Here is a 15,745-nt window from a genome sequence, read left to right on the forward strand (position 1 = left end):
TACAGGCTTTGTACCTGTGTGCAGAGAGGGCAGAGGCGCACCTGCATGGGAGCAGAGGCGGCTACTCAATGTCAGCTGCGTGGTCTACCGGATGCGTCAGGGTTTCTGTTTGCTGCAGAGATGAGACCCAGCTCCCACTGCAATCACTTATCCATCCTCCCAGCTCTTCTTGGAGGTGGAATGTGCTATCCACAGATAAGCAACGGAAGCCTGAACAGTGAGTGAAGAGCCTTGACCAAGATCACACAATGAGCCGACGAGATACTGGGATAGGAATTCGGCTAACAGCCAACTCTTGCTTAGATCCTCGGACAAGGTGGCAAAAGCTTGACTGATTCCGAAACTTGTTTAGATATAAAGGGAGAAGTGCTTCATCAATAATACAGCAGATGCAGAAAGGAGACTTCATCAACAGAAACTAAGTTTCAACTCAACAGTAAGTCCTGAGAAGCCACTAGAAAAGTCTCTGGTGATGAACAGAGAAACCAGCAGTACCTTCACTCTCATGAAGCTCACAGACTACACAGAAGGAATATTTACCACTGTTCCTACCACCACTACCGGAGTTTGGGTCCTTACGGTCATAGCCTTGGGACATCTGCAAGGTGCCTTTCAGGTGCCCTCACCCAGGATCTTAGTCCCTCCTGAACCCTGTTAGTCTCCCCAAAACACCCTTGTGAGGTCATTCATCTCTAAAATGAGCATCCCCATGGCCTATAAAGGACAAAGCTTCCACTCTTCATTTGATAATTAAGGTCCTTTTCTGCCTTTGCCTTGGAGAAGTCACTACCCCAGGGCACAAACCTTCACCTTTTCCTTCTTAGGGTCTTCCGGTTAAATCATCCTCTTCTCCCCAAAGAAGAGAACCCACCTGTCCTCCAAGGTCTAGCTCAAATCCTTCAAGGCTACTACGTGTCACAGTAAAATCTTATTTATAAACTGCCACTCATGGTCTGTATCAGAGTTGCATAACCTTTGTCTCCAATTCACCTCTCCCAGTCTCTTTTGCAATACCGAAACTGCTCCTGTCGGATGATAACAGCAAACGTTTGCTGCAGCTTTTAGAGACTGGGCAGACAAGGAAGCGCCAGCCAAGGAAAGAGGGGGGGAGCACCAGGGACACAGGAGGAAACCGAGGGAGCTGGGAACCCCGAAGCCGAGTGCAGCAAGGGTTTCAGGTAGCCAGGGGTGAACTGCTGACTCGAGTGCTGCTGTTAGCAGTCAGTGGAGAAGTGAGAACTGCCTGTTGTGCACTTAGCCCCGTCCTTCCTGGGGGATAAATGGACATTCTTCGAAATGCTTAATCGGGGCTAGTGTGCACAACATCTGAACAAAAGGCCATTGTGTGCAGAGCTTTGAACTCTGGGTTTAACTGACTGCTCCCTGTTACACTTGCACAGCACAGATGCGTTTCTAAAGTGGCAGGAATCCCAGTTCACTGAACTGAACAGCACAGGATTCTCTCATGCTGCCAGAACGTGAGCACCAAGGTTCCTCACCACTCGGGATCTAGTGTGAGACTTCACTGTGTACCGCCTGGCAAGTCTGCATTTAGGGGACTAGATGGTGAACATGGCCCACAGGCTGTCATGCTGTGGGCTCAGATCCTGCATTTCTGGCACTAGGGGGTAAACATGCTGTTTTGGCAGGAGCCACAGACATGGGAACTAGGAGAAGGCCTGAGGGAGGTTCTTGACAGCTGTGGGATCTTAGGTTTGAAATGAAGAGACTGAAGGACGCCACTGTCACCAGGATGGGGCTGTGGGCTTCCCAACAGCCAGCTGGGGGAGTGCTCCAGGGCTGTGTTCATTGCGGGTACAGTTGAAAAGTTCTGCTGAGGGCTGCATGTAGAGGTAAGGGCTGGAATTGGTGAACTGAAGGAATGATGAATCCCAGCTGTATTCTGTAAATGCACATCTCCATTTGGGATTGTAGCAGATCTTAAGCATATTCCCTACTGCATCTAATCTTGACTTTTTTTTCCCCCACTCAGCTGGTTCAATATTGCATTAAAACGGGGCAAGTATCTTTAGTAATTCAGTCACACCTACAAGGCCATACTGCCACTGAAAAGTTTAGAGACTGAGAATCTCAAGAACCAGAGTAATTCTAGCATGGAGCCAAAATTGGGCCTTCACCTGGATTGTTGTAGTTTTGCAAGTTACCCTGGATCTCTGAGCAGGGCAGGGCAGGGCAGGGCAGGGCAGGGCAGGGGTTGGAGGAGAATGTCAACAGGGCTGATACATTACTAGGAACCATGTGATGTGTGGGCAAGTTCTAGGTCTGCTCAGTTTCTTCTGAAGTCATTATGACAGTTTGACAAATGGAAGGACAGTGGCTTAGATACCTGGACACATTGGGCAGCAACTTCCTTCCACGTTGATGGGCTCGACACAGGGCAGAGGGGGGCAGCTGACGGTCGAGCAGAGGGTCTGGCCCTGTAGGCAGTAGCAGTGAGTGCAGCTGTCAATGTCCCACCGCTCCTCATCGGCGTAGGCCTTCCCACTGAAGTGGCACACCGCCTTCTTAGGAACTGTGTCTTCTAGTGGAAAGAACAGCACAGGGTGGAGTTGCTCGTCGTGACAGAGCACAATGCCTAATTAGACTTGAGCAATCAAGGGGCATCGCTTGGTACAATCACAGTACGCGTAAGACTTTCCAGTTTGCTGAAGCTTTGGTTTCCCCAGTCCCTGTGGCCATTTTCCTAGGAGGACCTTCTGAACTCTCATCGCGTGGCCTGAACCTGATCAGAGGCCACTGAGGCTAACACAGGGAGGTGACAGTAACCACCAGCTGAGAACCATACCCCTAGGGAAATGCCATTAGATTGTCATCTAGAAAGAGAGACAGATGAAAGGTCCAGCTGAGTGTATTTACAGAGTTAAGAAATTCCAACTTACACTTAATCTTTTTTTGGTCAATGATAAGTGTATAGGGGGAATAGTAAGGAAAGACAATAGCAGTGCCATGCCAAACTTAGAGGTTTCCTCTGCCAACCTAGAGAGGAAATTAGCACCCAGACACCCGTTTCTTTCATTTCTCAGTGATGATGCATGGGTTTCTCTGTAACCAACAATGATATTTCCACTATAGCAGCAACCCCAGGGTGGTGTGGTATAGCAGGTTAATCCAGTGCCTGTGAACCTGGCATTCCACATGGGTGCTGGTTCAAATCTTGGCTGCTCCAGTTCTGCTAAGGGCCTAGGAAAGAATGGAAGATGGCCCAAGTGCTTGGGCCCCTGCCACCCATGTGGGGACCTGAAAGTTGTTCTAGGTTCCTGGCTTTGGCCTGGCCCAACTCTGGCTATTGTGGCCATTTGGGGAGTGAACCAGTAGATGGAAGTCTCTTTCTCTGTCTCTCCTTCTCCCTCTGTAACTGTGCCTTTCTTATAAATAAATAAATCTTTAAGAAAGCCTCACTTCTTTTTTTTCCCCAAGCAAACTATGGTTTTCGAGAACAAAGTATTTTAACAAAGTCTTTTTCTGTGCAGTATACAACTTAAACATTCTATTGTTTTTTCCGTTCTACTTTGCCTTCCTCCTTTCCTACTTCTCTAACCTTTTTCTTGAAAGCTCCTTTGTCTTATTAACTCATGATTAGTGATTACACTTCACAGCCAGTCCTCTCCCTCTAGAGCTCAAAAATGGGGGCCCAGTGTAAGGCCCAAGTGAGCAAACATGGGGGCTACGGGACACCAGACACTTCTCCACCTCTGGACTGACCAGTAACTGGATGACTCTTGTAATGGGGGGAAATTTGATGTCCAGGTACTAAAGGTAGCTCCACTTGCCACTAGCCACTAAAATAGATGAAATACTATACAGGAATCAGGGAGGAAAGTTCCTTAAGAAAGCAGTAATCTCCAGCTAGGGCTCAGGGGTCTTCTGTAGAAGGCATCTAGGAAGCTCTGTAGGGATAATACTCATTGAGAAGACACAAAGGACAGAACCCAGCACCTCTGAAGGCACCAGGAGCTGTGTTCTCATAGCAGCTCCAGCCCTGCAGGCCAGTGCTCAAAGGTAGCTGGCAGTGGCTCTATGTGAAACCCCGCATAAAACTTCAGACTAGGCTTCTCCAGAGGAGGGTCACAGACGGAAACGCTTGCTCATCTGCCTTTGGTCTGCATTTCTTATCAATTACACAAGCATGAGTGCCTTTTAAAATGGCACTAAAATTCTATGAATGAACTATTTTTTTCTTAGATAAAAGTCCCAATCCATGGGAGAATGATACAAGCAAACACAGAAATCCTGCAGATTGAGTGTTAAGTTGCATAATCTCTATTTATCCACATTTTTCTATTGTTTTTCTTGCTGCTGCTTAAGGTTTAGTAAGTGACACTGCATAATCATGGGAGGTTCTAGCTGCAACCTGAAATCCCTTTTCAAGATCTAAACACATACTTCACTGCATCTGTAAATCTCTATAGAAAGTTTTCTGGTACACTGACGACTGGGCTTTCAAACTAAACCCATGATGGGAGTTCTTGCTAATATGGAGTCCTCAAAGGAGGTAATTTCATTAAGATATCCAAAATGCACGTGTGTCAAACTGAGTCATCCAATGATCCCAACTCAAGTAATACTCTGACCTCCAGCCAACATTTCATTGAGTGCACCAATCCAATCCAGTCTATTACATATATAAATTGTACGAAAGAAAGCATTTTCTCATAAGGCAATATTACTGATTATATTTTATATAAACCTTGTAGTAGTTCATATGATGGATCAATTTCACTGAAAACAATCTAAGTAATTGTATTACTGTGCAGGGAAATTAAAAAAGAGGAGGTTAAACTCCATGCCCTATAGAATCCATCTCTTTCTCCTGCACCTTTCTTTCATGGCATCTTTGCCAGTCCCTTCTCAGAGAAGGGGAGGAAGAGAATGAGGTACAAGCACAGAAAGGGAGAGGATTCTGTACAAAGAGGTTTGACTCAAGGTCAAGCACTGACCTGTATTTTCTTAAGAGGTGGACAAAGACACTCATTTCATGTTAAGATAATGAACTAATCCTCTAATATTTATGATATAAAAATTATATCTAAAAATTAGGTCAATGTTAAAAATGGTAATTATGTGTTAGACATTATAAGAGCACTCATTGATTCTGTAATCCTCAATGATAAAAAAGAAAAAAAAAGATCATTTTGACTCAGAGGACTGCACAGAAGTGGTAAAGAAACATGGGGGCCTGGAACTCCTTGCCAAAAACCCTATACTGTCACTAGTGTTACCACGACCCAGATGTGGAGCCGGACAACATGGGGGGCAAAAGAGCTAACTGCTGTGGAACTGGGAAGGCTTCACTCAGAATTTGATGTTTGAGTTTTCTCTTGAGGGATGGGCAGGAGAACAGGAAGCTGGAGGGAGGGTATGCCATGCGGAAGGTGATGTGTCCAAATGCTGGCCATGCTGGAAGGATGGGGGGAAGTGTCAGGTGTGTGCAGAGTGTGTGTGTGTGTGTGTGTGTGTGTGTGTGTGGCATGGTTGCAGATGAGGCTAGGATCAGATTTTAGAAGGCTCTCAATATGAATGGGGAAATTTAGATCCTTTTCTACAGAGGAGAGGAGGGGCCTTGTTAGCTTCGCTTTTCAGAAGAAAACTCTGGAATAGAGAACTCTGGAATCTTGAAGTGCAAATGGGATACATGGGGACATGTCTGGCATGGATGGGGAGGAAGAGGGATGGATGCATGAAGGATGGCCCTGCTTCCTGCATAGGGGGATAGGCAGAGGTAATGCTACTGGATAACACGCTTCCCCGCTTCAAGAAATAAACAGTTGGTGGCCTTGTCAAATTACTTCAGACATTCCAGTGGGCCACAGCCAGAATGGCTGACCATCAAACTCAGCCTCTCCGGGTCAACAGGGCCATGAAGCCATCTTTAGGATAAAACATCACCAAGGTAAAAGAAGAGACATTTCATTCAGTCACTGGAAGCTTTAAGAAGGAAAACATGAGCAATGAGGGTGTGGGATAACAGGCAACAATGGAAGTACTACTCATGTTTCTTTAAAAAGTTTATACTCCCTTCATTCAGGAATTCTACTACTAGTAATCTCCCCCAAGGAAATAATCAGAAAAGGTCCAAGCTGCTTACGTGGATGCTCACCACACTATCATTTATGATCGCAAGAACTTAGGGGGGAAATCTATGACAATAAGGCAGTATTTGAATGACTCCTGTTCTAATCATATGAAAGAATATAGTGTAGCTATTAAAATGAATCCTGGGGAGTGTGTTTTGTGGCACACTGGGTTAAGCCACCACTTGGGATGCCCATATCCCACACGTGGAGTTGTAGTCCCAGCTATTCCACTTCCTATCCAGCTTTGGGTGGCAGCAGATGATGGCTCAAATACTTGAGTCCCTGTCACTCAAGTGGGAGACACAGATGGGGTTCCATGCTCCTGACCCTGACCTTGCCCAGTCCCATCTGTTGTGGGCATTTGGGTAGTTAACCAGTGGATGGAAGAACTCTTTCTCTTTCAAATAAATTAATAAACATTAAAATGCATCATGGGTAGCTTAAACTCAACCATATAAAGAAAAAACTGAAAACTGTTTAGAAAGAAAGGAAAATGTTAACAATGATTGTTAGGATCAAGGGTAGATTTTTATTTTTATAGATTTTTTCCAATGAATCTTGGTATTCTTGATAATGAACCAAAAATATATAAAATGGAAATATCTAACATGCAGCTACACACACATGTGTTACATGCATGTTCAAGTGCCATATACACACAGGTACATGCATACTGAAAGGACGCAGGACCTGGAATGCAGTGTGGTGCTTTCCAAATGATGCCAACCCACTTAGAAGAATTTTAGTTGACTGCAAGGAAACAAAACCACAAGCAATGCTGAATGCTCAATCATGAATTACAATATAACCTCACATTTATGTCTCATTCAGTAACTGTAAGAGATCATTGTCTAAAAGAATATTTATCAAACACTTTAAGAGAAAGAACAACTAATCTGGATGCCTGGGAAGTGATGCACTGAACCAAGAACTCCTGACTACCTGCTGGATAAAACTGAAGTTTCTCATACAGAGCTCAAGAAGTTCAACCACAACAAAACAAACAATCCAGTTAAGAAATGGGTAAAGGACTTGAGTGGGCAAAGCACTTGAACAGGCATTTTTCAAGAGAGGAAACTCAAATGGCCAACAGACACTTGAAAAAATGCTCACAATCACTAGCTATCAGGGAAATGCAAATCAAAATCACAATGAAGTTTCAACTCACCTGAGTTAGAATGACTCTCATACAGAAATCAACACACAACAAATGCTGGTGAGGATGTGGGGAAAAAGGTACCCTAATCCACTATTGGTGGGAATGTAAACTGGTCCAGCCACTGTGGGAGATAGTATGGAGATACTCCAGAAATCTGAATATAGACCTACCAAACAATCCAGCCATCCAATGCATGGGAATTTACCCAAACCAAAAGAAATCAGTATATGAAAGAGTTTTCTGTACCTCCATGTTTATAGCAGCTGAATTTTCAATAGCTAAGATATAGAATCAACCCAGAAGTCCATCAACTGATTACTGGATAAAGAAAGTATGGAATATATATACTATGGAGTACTACTCAGATGCAAAAAAAGAATTCTTGTCTTTTGTAGCAAAGTGGATGCACCTGCAAACTCGAAAAGACATATATCAAATGTTTTCCCTGATCTGGGATAACTAACAGAGTACCTAAAATATAATGCATTGGAGTAAAATGGACATTTTGAGAGTCGGCGATTGTTTACAGCCTGTCTCTCTACTGCTGAGGAACAGGGTTTTTTTCCTTCATACTATTTGTTGAACTCTTTACTTAGTGTAGGGCTAACTTTATGAGTATAAAGTAAACTGAAAATAGATCTTTGCAAAAATTAAGAGTGGGAATAGAGGAGGAGGAGCAAGGTGGGAGTGTGGGCAGGAGGGAGGGTGGATGAGAAGTATCACTATGTTCCTAAATGAAATACATGAAACTTGTATACCTGAAATAAAATTTTAAAAAAAGAAACTGGACACTCTACAGAAAGAACCTTAGTGCAGCTGCCCAGAGGTAGAATCATGGAGTGCCAGGAGCTCCTGCAGCTAGAGTAAAGTCATTTGCTGTGGGAGAGGAGAGGGTCACCTACCGTGGCCCCGGTTACCAGGCCCTTCTACCAATTTCTGCTTCACTTAAGCTCTACTCGTCACTGATTACTTCAGAAGCACTTCACCTTCAACTTCAGTTCATTTACAACTAACTTACTGTAGATTTGAGATCAAGAAGTTATCTTCCTAAGCTTAAAAAAACTGGGGGTGCTGGCTGGGTAGAGCATAGAGACCAATGCCAATCAGTTGCCAGGTAATAGCACAGGTAGAACCCTCTTTGTGTTGTCTCAACAAATGTGCCTGGGGCTCTCTGCTTTTGGCCATTGAACATTTCCAAGAGCTGGCTCCAATCTCGCACTCAAGGTGAGCCACATTAGTAGTGGATGCAGGTAGGGGACTCCAGCAGGGACTCTAAATGTGCCGGTCACTAATCCGCAATGAGATGGCAATAGAGACATGCTCCCCACTGCTGCTTGCGGGTGGTGGTTTACGCTGATGTCACCACGTTCAGCCAGTTTGAATCTCAGTACCAATACTTTTTTTTTTGGACAGGCAGAGTGGACAGTGAGAGAGACAGACAGAGAGAAAGGTCTTCCTTTTGCCGTTGGTTCACCCTCCAATGGCCGCCATGGCGGGCGCACCACGCTGATCCGAAGCCAGGAGCCAGGTGCTTCTCCTGGTCTCCCATGGGGTACAGGGCCCAAGTACTTGGGCCATCCTCCACTACACTCCCTGGCCACAGCAGAGAGCTGGCCTGGAAGAGGGGCAACCGGGACAGAATCCGGAGCCCCGACCAGGACTAGAACCTGGTGTGCCGGTGCCGCAAGGCGAAGGATTAGCCTAGTGAGCCATGGCGCCGGCCCCAATATACTTCTTAACAATTTTCTTTCTTCAAACATGCTTCAGAAACAAGGCCACATTTCACCCTAACACATGGGTTGATAACTTTTCTACCAAATTTTTCTATATGATATAAATGGAAAAATCTTGTTTTTTTTTGAAAAATCCTACCTATTGTACCCTACCATGGTGGCTGCTAACTGGCACAGATCAGACTAGACTGGATTTTAGGTAATGGGGTTTTAGAAATAGTTTTGCTTTTGACCAAACTCCATTTGAAAGGCCAATCAATGAGTTAAACAGAAAGGCCCAAAAGTATGAATTGAATTTTAGTTTATGGATGGGGTGGAGTCTATGAGTCCCCATTCCCTGCCTTTCCCTAGATACACTGGCTCCTTCAATGGCATGTTTGGATTAATCTGAGAAAACCCCATCAGGTAGTTTTATAAATCTTTTGAAATGAGAGACATGGAAGCCACTTTATGAAATTTGAGGTTCTAGATAATAAACTAAAAAAGCCCTTGCAGTCTTTTAGAAGGAAATGGCATATTCTCATTGACAGTATACATAACAGGATTTTAAGTCCTCAGACTTAAAGAGGGAATAGAAATAGAGCCTAGGAAGAGCCAGCTAGAAATAATCTGAGCAGTTTGTATTTGCCTACTCAGTGAGTTTACCACTTAATTCTGACCACTGTATTTACCACTCCAGCTTAGTTTGCTTACACTGGGAATGATATTAACTTTTGTTCTTCAATACCGAATAATAACCATTACTTTCATTTACTGAATGCCAACTGTGTATCCAGCCCTATGCTCAGCATTTTATATAGATTCTATTTGACCTCCATAGCTCCATGGGACAGGGTTTTGTTTCAATTCCATTAGCACAGGGAGATTAAGTCACTTGCCCATATCTAGGAAGCGACAGGTCAGTGTGGAAACGACAGTGAGTCTGACTCCTTGGTCCCCAAGAACCTTCTGCCTAAGCTGCATAAAGCCAGCCGACAACAGGTGGCAGGGTCACTTTCTGCACAGGCGTCAGTACTACAAAGGAACGGTAGCTCCTGCTCGCTGACTTGGGCGTATGAGAAATTTTTCTTTCCACTGACTGCCTCAGCACCTGGAACAGCCTCATCAAGGAATGGAGCTAGGGAAGTGGTTACTGAGGACCGGGCCCTTCTTAGGACAATCTCCACTAGCACTTCTCTCCATCTCTCTCAAGATTTCCCACCCCCGCGCTCAAGAGGAAGAGGATTAGAGAACAATGTTCCAAGGAAAATAGGTATGACACTAATATAATAAAGTTTATTTTTAAAACAAGCACATCAGGAGTTACATATCCAAGCAAATGGGATCCCTTCCTACGCGGTCCTTGTTGAAGGCTATAAATGTACTCCAAGGGCACGGGAGTGAGTTCGTTCCGCTCTGGAATTTTCCTTTTGCAGTGCCATCCGTGGCCAACATTTGAAAGGCTCAGGGAAGACAGAGATTACGCCATGGTCACACCTTGCTTTAGATCAGCTTTGGTGTCTTGTTTACTCAGCTCTGGCCTCTATTTTGTTCATTCGATTGCGCTAGAGATGAATTCTGGTTTCTTTCAGAAACAAAGTCCCAGCTAATGGATGGAGATTTGCTTCTACAGCCATAACCCACACGGTGTCATGCGCTGGTGTCCTCCTGTCACGGTGGCTCTTTCAGTGGGGCTGACTCATATTTGGGTTTTTTTTCTTTTGTGGATTCACATACAAACAGGAACAAAAGAATATGTAATGTCTTTCAGTGGTGGAGGTGGAGAATTTTTGCCTCTTAAGTTTCCCTCAATTCTGACTGAAACAAAAGAGGAGGGAGGCAATGGCAAGGCCTTGCTTGAAGTGCTAACTCCTTTTGATTCTCTCAACTGTTTAAACTTCATTATCTCTCATCTTTTTCCAGATAAGAAAAGGCTTAATAAGCCTTGAAGGCTGGGCTTTGGTTTTACTCTTGAGCTGTTTTGATTATACCAGAGAGCTAGTTAGCAGCTGAGGGAAATACAGAGCCGTGTTTTCTTCTACAGAGATCCAATTTGTTATCTGAGGAGTCACTGCTGTGGTGGCACAGCACTTGCTCTGACTCTGACCATGATGTAGGCCTCCCCTTAGCCCCGGAAAAGAAAGCATCTACAGATTTCCCCCTTTTCTGTCTGAGGAGGATACAAAACCCAAGGTCCACTCCAACGATGCTATTGCTGGAGTTTTCAGTTCCTGCCTAGGAGATAACTTTCTCGGACAGATACTCCAGGTTCTAAATCTGGTTCTAGTGGTAATGAAGTCAGAATCTTGGTGTGGGATTAACTTCCTGGGAGGAAGTTAGGCAGCTTATAAATTGTATCACTTCTTCCAGCTCTCTGCATACTATTCAGAAAAGTAATTTACACTGGGATCCTGGTGGCCAAGAAGCTAAAAACAGCTCTTACTCTCAGAATAAACCCCACTGCAAAGCAATCCAACGCAGGGCTATGGTAAGGTATTTGTTTTTTCTAAACAGGGAGAGTGAGGGCTTTCTGAGGGCACTGTTTAAGCACTGGGGGTGTGGCAGTGAACAAGGCACTCACGGTCTCTGCCCAGGGTCTCATCAGATCTGTGTGTGTCCACACTACATGAGCGTGCCAGGGGTTGTGAAAGGATGGACACATATAGGCGCTGTTGCTAACATCCTACTTCAATTTAGTTCTTTCAGTTTGAAGTCCGAGGGATGCAAAGAGAAATTTTGTGAAACCATGTAAGCAGGTGTGAAAGGTGCTATGTACACTATAGGTGACATGAGGTTTAGAAAACGGAGTGGAAAAGGCAGCCAAGTCTTTCCAGTGACACAGCTGACCTGAGTATAGGGAGAGTATTTTTAAAATTCTCAGTTTACACCTGTAATAATACAGTGCAATACTTTCTCTTGCCCACAAAGAAAGAAATGCCACCTATTCTTCTATGTTTTACTTTCTCTTAACTGACGAGACACCTAAGTTTCTGGCCTGGGAGGTCCTTTTCATTTCTATATCACAAGGCAGGCACATGCTGGGTGAAAACTCCATCCTTGGAGAACAGAACATGTGTGGCTCATGTTTGAAAACACGGCTTCACCACTTCAGTTGTTTTTAACATAAAGAAGGGACTTAAAACTACATTGGGCCGGCGCCGCGGCTCACTAGGCTAATCCTCCGCCTTGTGGTGCCGGCACACCGGGTTCTAGTCCCGGTTGGGGCGCCGGATTCTGTCCTGGTTGCTCCTCTTCCAGGCCAGCTCTCTGCTGTGGCCAGGGAGTGCAGTGGAGGATGGCCCAAGTGCTTGGGCCCTGCACCCCATGGGAGACCAGGAGAAGTACCTGGCTCCTGCCATCGGATAAGCGCGGAGCGCCGGCTGCGGCGGTCATTGGAGGGTGAACCAACGGCAAAAGGAAGACCTTTCTCTCTGTCTGTCTCTCTCACTGTCCACTCTGCCTGTCAAAAAACAAACAAACAAACAAAAAAACTACATTGAAGCAAGAATCTGAATGAATAATGTATAGGTCACTAACAAATGTGCACAGATTGTGGAAGATGCTAACTGACTGAATATACTAGCTCACTGGGCCTCTGTAGACCAGAAAACAGTGTAAAGGTAGAAGTCAATTGAAGTCCTGCTAAGAATGGATGCAGGCAGCCCAACAATTCCCATGAGGCAGAGCTCTAAGACACAGTAATTCTGTTAGTGAATCATTACAGGTTTTTGGCTAAAAATGCAGAAAAGGTTTATGGACTTAATTAAAACCTTGCATATTTTACCTTTTGACTTTTAGCTTTTAATAAGCAAAGCATTTGATCTCAGTCCATCTTTATAAAAAGAAAAAACGGAGACAAATATCATGTAAGCTGACTCCTATCTTTAAATGCCTTATTTTAATTGCTCTGAAAGCTGCTGGTTTGGCCACAGTTTTAAGACCTTTTGTAGAAGTGCATTTTTGCTTTACTTTATTCCATCTCCTGGGGCTGGTCAGTTAATTCTAACATGGTCAAAAGAACCTTTCAGGTGTCTTCAGCATGCTGGAAAGAACAGGTGACTATGCAGGGGCCCAGTTAACAGAGGAATTGGAACTGTTCCTGTTTCAGGAATGGCACTTGCATCAAACTGGTACACTCGCCCGATCCCCACTGCATGCAAGGAGGGTGCAGTTTGTGAGTAACGGAGTTCCATTCTGGCACTAAGATCTGTTATGAGTTGATTAAGCACTTCAGGGAGAGAGGAACCACGTCATTTTCAACTTTCAATGTGGCCTCATTTCATGGCCAGGCTCGCAATCTAAGGAGCATGTATAAGTACATGGGCATTATACACATAGCTCATTTTAGAAATATATAAATGTAGTGTGAAATGCAGGCAGGAGCAATGAAAGGTGGCCCAAACAAAAGAAGGAAAAAAAAGTAATTTCCTTCAGGCCTGAAAACCAGTTATCTATGTCAGAGTATGACATCTTGTTAAGGAAACTTTGAGGTGGGGGCTAGCATTGTGGTACAGGAAGTCATGCTGTCCCTTGGGACACCTGGATTCCATATCAGGGTGCCTGAGACTGAGTTCCACCTCCACTTCAGATCTAGCTTCCTACTAACGGGCCTGGGTAGCAGATGAGGGCTCAAATGCTTTGATCCCTGGCACCCATGTGGGGGACTGGGATGGCTCTGGATTCAGCCTGGCCCAGCCTTGGTTGTTGCAGGCAATAGGGGAGTGAACAAGTAGACAGAAGACCTCTCTTTGTCTTCGTCTCTTCTTTCTCCCTGTCATTCTTTCAAATAATTAAATAATAAATAACATAAAATGACTTAAAGAAGACCATGAAGTGGAAAGCATTGGATTCCCAGACTGGCCAGTCTTAGCAGTGGGAGGAGATATGTCACCCTGTCTCAGTCCAGGTCCTGTTAGGAAAATACCACCAACAGCCTCCTGAGCGTCCTCATCAGATGGGCCCACCCATGAAGGGTTTTTGGTATGGGTACAAAAGCAGGTTTGAACTTGTGGACAAAGATAAGAATAGAAAAGCACATGCTGGTGGGTGTCCCTGGATATACCAGTGCCAGCCTCCTTGTATACAGACATCTTTAAAACAAGAATGTGGGGCTGGGGTTCAGAGAAAGACCAGGGTCATCCCACATTAACTAGAACAGCTTGAATTTTTGTTTACACAGTGGGGGCAGGGGAAAACAAGGGGGCCGGAAAAGCAGACCAAGGTGAGAAGAGGATGCTGCTTGGACGAGATGGAAGTCAAGATGCTTCCGAGGGTGCAGAGTGAGAGCTAAACAAATGGAAATCAAACACTGTTTATTTTTGTTGTGATCACTAGACCACTTCTAAAGTTAGTACCCTGTGCTCCAACCACAATGTTTTCAAACCTGCACTTTCCAAACAATACACAGAAAAACATTCTGCTTCCTTTGACTTTCAGCTAAGTCATGTCTCTTTCATTTAGCTCTCTTTAGTGCTGTGACAACTCGAGCTTCAGCGTAGAGGCCACAGTAGCTGACAACTGAAGTGCACATGAGAGGTAGAGACCATCTCTTCTGTATGAGGGTGTGTCCTCATTATAAGTGTCACATACTCTGTTTCCAGGAACCACTGGTTTCATGCACAGTAAGTTCACGGACGTCTCAAACAGGAACAGCCTCTTAAAGTAAGCAAAGAATAATGCAGAACGATTTGGCCACTTCTGAAAATGTGCAGAGGCATGAAAGTGAGGCTTGTGGGTAAGGCACCATTGCAACACAGCTGTGTTCCAGAAAGCATGCTGTTTCTACCTGCATCACAATAAGGTGACCGCAGATGATTAATATTAGAGTAGGCAGGATGAGTACACCATCAAAGTGTGATCTAAAATATTCTCATCTGGGACAGCAGTGCGGTGCAGTAATTAAGTCCAAGTTTGGGAAGCCCAAACACCATATTGGAGTGTCTGATTCAAGTCTGAGCTACTCTGCTTCCAACCCATCCAGCTTTCTGCAAATGTACATTCTGGGAGGCAACAGATGATGGCTCAACTACTTGGGTCCTTGTCACTCATGTGGGAGATCCAGCTGGAGTTTTGGCTCCTGGCATTTGGGGTGTGAACCAATGGACAGAACATCTCAATCCCTCCTACTCTCCCTTTCCCTCTTTCAAATAAAATAATTTTAAAAAACACCTTAAGTTTTGTTTTTGTAAAAATTAAAGAAAACAGGAAGCAAGGAGGGGGATTGAGAAAGGGTGAGAAGTATGGTTATCTTCTTAGACTTCTACCTATAAAATCTGTTCTCTTTGTATTAATAAAAACTTAAATATAAAATACCCTCATCCTTCAGAAACTCATCATTGAGATATCTAGGCCTTTCTCTTAGAAAGTGAGGTACTACATTTAACAGTGAACACCAGAGTCCATTTGGTGCATGGTACCAGAACTGCTGCCGTATGCATTAAGAGTTGTAATTCTACTGAACCAATTATACTGATACTGGGTTTACTATTAATGAAGTACTTTCACCTATGTGTATAATGTCACTTTTGTGAAGCACAGGGCAGTATTATCATTCCCATCTTACAGCTGAGGAAAATGAGATAGGACTACAGCTTATTAGCAAGGCATAACTAGCACATGACAGAGCTGTGAGCATACCCACCAGCTACAAGGTAAGTTTGCTTTCCAAAGTGCAGAGGTTTTTAATTTTAAGAAAATACACTGGAGAAGGAGCTGTAAAAAATGTCCCAATGACGATGCCAGTCTCATCACATTATGATTTAAAAATACATAAAATTAAA

The 15,745-nt window shown here is 44.3% G+C and overlaps 1 protein-coding gene across 7 annotated transcripts in view; it reads right to left on the reverse strand.

Moving 5' to 3' along the window:
• Positions 1-15,745, reverse strand: part of CRIM1 (cysteine rich transmembrane BMP regulator 1) — a 208,363-nt gene that overhangs the window by 10,176 nt on the left and 182,442 nt on the right. For 5 of the 7 annotated variants that reach the window (XM_051842985.2, XM_051842986.2, XM_051842989.2 and 2 more), the window contains one exon: positions 2,348-2,542. The exons of the other annotated variants lie outside the window; for them this stretch is intronic. In XM_051842985.2, the coding sequence (XP_051698945.2) occupies positions 2,348-2,542 (195 nt within the window). The remainder of the gene's footprint in view (positions 1-2,347; positions 2,543-15,745) is intronic. 7 annotated transcript variants of the gene reach the window in all.

Source organism: Oryctolagus cuniculus, chromosome 2 (assembly GCF_964237555.1).
Source record: "Oryctolagus cuniculus chromosome 2, mOryCun1.1, whole genome shotgun sequence".
NCBI lineage: Eukaryota > Metazoa > Chordata > Mammalia > Lagomorpha > Leporidae > Oryctolagus > Oryctolagus cuniculus.